Genomic DNA, 4,701 nt, shown 5'->3' with positions numbered 1-4,701 from the left:
GGACAATAAAAAAAAACACTATCTTTTTAAATCTTTCATTACCTTTTGCTTGCGCACGAAGTTTTGTGAAGGCTTACCATGAATCTCCGCTAAACAAAAAATACCTGTCTCTGATTCAAGTTTTTTGTCCCGTATGTAACTGGTTCTAGGGTTGTGGCTCTGTATTACGTAATGGCCTGAGCTGTTATTTATGTCGATGTTTGTAACCACGATATTTTGTACCTTATATTTACAATTTTACGTGGCACCACTGACGGCCAAAACAAGACCCCCTTAGGGGTCGAAACTAAAACCTTCTAGCGCAGAAATAGACAGAGAGAAATAACTTTATTTGCCAATAATAGTAGCCTACACAAAAAGCTTACATCACAATTCATGAACATAGGGAACGTTCAAATATTACGTAACGCCTTCGAGGGGGAGGGGGGGGGTTTATGCAAAGGGTTACGTTAGCGTCACATCGGGGGGGAGGGGGTTCAAGCAAAACGTTACGTAACGCTTTCGAGTACGGAATGGTAGTTTTTTATGCTGAATTCGTAGTGAAAAAGCGTTACATGGGGGAGGGGGGGATTGAAAAAAGCGTTATGTTGGCGTTACATGGGGGAGGGGGGGGTCAAAAATTCGGAAAAAAAGCGTTACGTAATATTTGAACGTTCCCATAGAGAAACGCATAAATACGCGCAGTGTTGAACATTTCCATCTGATTAGTCAGGAGCAGCAAAAGACCATTTGATCATCCAGTCAAATGCTCCCCACTGTTCATATTCATAAAAAATTAAAGTGAAAAATGTAGTCGAATCGGCTAATTAATGGCAACAAATAATTACGATGTATCAATGTTCGATTTGATCGTCGTTTTTATGACTAATGGATTTATTTTAAGCTTTAATTTCTTCTCACTAGTGCAACTTGGAGTTATGCCACTGCAACCATATATGTCTAGTGTTAGTCTATTGTACAAGAAATAATGTTTTTTGTGAAAAGGTTTTACATAGACTTTCCCTTTCGGTAATTATTCGATTTAAAAATATCTCTAGAATACATCTTGATATTACGCCCAACACCCTACTTCGTTAGTTGCAGGAAATAAATTTGTTTTGTGGCTGCAAAATACCACAAAAATTTTTGCTTGAATAATGAAGCATCTGACGCAAATGTCAGGGAACACAAGTTGAATGTGAAATGTTGCAACTAACGACGCAGTTAAATTCGGGTTAGGTCTTCCCTAACTTGAGCTTTCATCATATTGTGTTAATTACAAGGGTTGCCTATAAACATTAAGTTTAAGAATATTAGTTTAAAATCTTTTGCATAGCACATTGTGTGCTGTTGGTTGTAGTGTTAAAACCACCATGGTTTTTTTATGATAATACACGGTGTTAAAACTATTAAAAAATAATAAATCGTTAGTTTAGCCATTAAAAACTATTAAAACGCTTAATTTTGCCCAGTCAAAAGAGTTTGACATAATTGCAAAGAGAGTAGGCTATCTTTATATGTTCACTTTACCTTTTTACTTCAATTTTATTTTCAGGTTTTATTTTATTTCCCGTTTTATGTCTCAGGGGCGTTGCATGATGATATAAACCGCTGCTGCGCCTAAACTGATTACACATAGGGCCTATTGGGTTAGAAGGTTTCCATCGACATGAGAACAATGCAAACACAAAAATATCACCATGCCAATCGAAAAAAAAATATAATTGTTGTTGTCGCTGAAGCTTCGCTTTCTTGTAAACTTTATTGTGAAAATTTAGAAATGTGAACTTTTGCAAAACTTTCATCAGATTATGCGCCTTTGTTTCTGTGATGCTGTGACAAATCACATCTGAACACTTCCTTGTTGTGCGTGAAGCTGGTTTACGTTTGAAAACAAACAATCGATGTTAAGGAAACGTTTTTTAATGCTTATCTACTAATCGCAATCACCAATGGGAAACTAAACAACATCTAAGTTGTTATGAAAGTTAAACGATGCGTCCAGTGAACAAATGTGTCAATGACGCCACTTACGTTTGATTTGACGCTACAACGTAATGCTCGCGCAGTTGCGTCAAGCTGTGGAAGATACAATCATGGAAAACTACCGCTTTCATTCATTTGTTTCTGTTTCGATTAACCTTCATATATATACCCAATGAGGGTCACAATCAAGCATAACAGATCTAGACATCGAAGAGTCAACATAACATTGAAATCAAAGAAACATAGCATACCAACAAGAAGTATGGAATCCAATTACTTTGTTCTTATGATGCTGAGCGTTTTTGCATTTGCTGCCGATGCGGGTTTGTTGTCCCACGTTGGAAACAACATTGTAGCTGACAACAATGATTTCGGTTTTCCGAGGTGAGCGGTAATGAAATTCAAATTGTTTTTCACGGTTCTGGCTGCAAATTGTGATTTGTCATAAACATATTCCAAAATAATAACCACTAAACGATTTAAACATTTTAATCAAATCCTTTCCTATGTTCTCGCTTAAGTTATTTTAACTCAATAATTTGTATTTATACTTTATAAACAGTGCATGTAAACACTGTAGTTTTAATGAAAAGGTAGATTTTAGGCCAGGTTAAATTAGTTGCATTTTTTATGAGATAGAACCAACCGAAAACCAAATTACAAATCAACAGCTTTAATGCTATCAGGTAATGTTTCGTTGCAGTGAAATTTGTTTTGGGAATCCATTTTGCGATGACCTGTTCGAACAGCTGAGCAACAATCCTTCCTTCCTCGACCAACTTGAAGTTCGAGATGTCACTAACTCTGGCAAAGATATGTCGCAAAACTTCAACATTTCTGAAGTCGATGAGAGCAAGTCAGTATCTCGAGTTTCAAGGTCTACCAACACACCGAGTTGCCCTTCCTTCACTGAGCTATACGCCCAGCACGGCAGTCGGATAAAAGACCGAAGCTTTTCTCCTTGGAGGTGGCAGGTCAACCGTGATTCGACTAGGTAAGAGTTTGTTCTTAACGCTAACTAGTAGGCTACATAATTAACAAACGTATAGGCTAGTGGTTAAACCATCTTGTACTTGTAGGCTTACTCGCTGCTTTGTATAGTTAGCCTACTGATAGGCTATGTCATATTGCACAACCGAGGAGTGAGTTGGATATATTATTGGTTTGAATCTCACAGCCATCGAAGGTTCAAGGCTTTAATTTGGGAAAACAGTTATTGGCATGTCAGGAAGTGCATGGCTCCTTACTTTTTTACATCGTTTAAGCCAAATCTTTACCCTTACGTAACCAAATGGCCCAGCATTTGTCAGTCTTTCGTGGCTTGCTGTTTATAGTATTATGAAGGCAATCAGTCATTGCCCTCTCACTAATACTATTCTGATCGCATACTACTGTTTCATGAACGAATGGAAGTTATGGAACTGAATACAAAATCTTTTGAAATGAGACCTGCTCGAAAACACACTTTTGGTTGCAAAAGAGATTTAATGTTGAGACTTTACCTATAAGGCTATAACTGTTCGTACTTCCGTGAATAAGATGTCATTTTAATTTTAAATATACTCTATATACATTTTCAGAATTCCTGCAAACATTTCTGAAACCGTTTGTCTATGCACTAGATGCATTAACCCAATCACAAAGGAAATGGATCCTTCCCTAATGAGCGTACCAATGTTCTTGCCCCGCAAGGTGCAGTACAAAAACAGCGACGGAACATATCGAGAAGAAATCTACTTAACTGCACTGGGTTGCCGTTGCGACTTCGCTATTCAATTGTAACCTAGTTTCCCACTCACCTCTATTCTAATGATGGACGAAATTTAAGTTCCTTATAGGTTGTTATTTTTGAAAAATCACAGACACATACAACCAAGCAACCACACGGCATTTAACATAATCCATTAAGATTGAACATAAACTATAAGCTACAAACGTTTTCGGCCATACACACGTTAGCCCTTATCAAGTAACAAAAAATAACTGCTTATCATATCTACAATGAAAATGAATAACTGATCTAAACACTGAATTGATCTTAATGGATTATGTTAAATGCCGTGTGGTTGCTTGGTTGTATATGTCTGTGGTTGAAGAAAGTGACCTCTTTACCAAAATTGTATTTGAAAAATCAATTTCACAACATCTTTATCCAGCGTGCTGCAACTGTTGTATCATTGTAAGTGATTATGAGTATGATGAGTTTATTGGTGATTTTTGATTGCAATGACTGATACATAAATATTGTGACAAGATGTTTTATTAAATTATGATTGTTAGCGTCATGCCCTTAGAAAATTTTGTTTTCATGTCTTTAGTCTTTAACTTCTGCAAGATTGTAATTTTAGTGGCAACCTTGTGGTTGAATTAAAGATATAAACTAACCACCGATTACAAATCGCTGCATTTGACATTGTGTGGTTTCGATAGCATAACATGATGATTCGCTGTTAAAGTATGAGATATATCAGCACTTTACAGTAGGTGCATTGTTTGTGCTATTTTACTGATTTTGTAGCTAAAGTACTTTTTGCAGTAGGTCTATTGGCCAAGAAATTATATTGTGAAGTTTGGAAATGTATTTATTGCAATGTAGGATAGACTCTGTGTTTATCACTGTCTTATTGAAGCAAAGCAAATATTTTGCATAAAACAATTGTGACAAAACCTTTTTTTTTCTAAATATCTGCAGAAAACGTAACCTGCACCTCATTTTTCAAGTTGCTTTTTCTTCAG

General features: G+C 36.3%; 1 protein-coding gene across 1 annotated transcript; it reads left to right on the top strand.

Annotated features, from left to right (window-relative positions):
- The first annotated feature begins 2,227 nt into the window (after window positions 1–2,227).
- LOC145772490 (uncharacterized) lies at window positions 2,228–3,747 on the top strand. The gene is made up of 3 exons (XM_082584365.1): window positions 2,228–2,349; window positions 2,669–2,959; window positions 3,546–3,747. Exons 1-3 carry the CDS (start codon window positions 2,228–2,230, stop codon window positions 3,745–3,747), a joined length of 615 nt encoding a protein of 204 aa, XP_082440491.1.
- The last annotated feature ends 954 nt before the right edge of the window (window positions 3,748–4,701 follow it).

This window comes from Aplidium turbinatum, chromosome 6 (genome assembly GCF_918807975.1).
Source record: "Aplidium turbinatum chromosome 6, kaAplTurb1.1, whole genome shotgun sequence".
NCBI lineage: Eukaryota > Metazoa > Chordata > Ascidiacea > Aplousobranchia > Polyclinidae > Aplidium > Aplidium turbinatum.
Note: the sequence above shows the minus strand (reverse complement) of the source record. Positions and strands in the feature narration are given on the sequence as shown.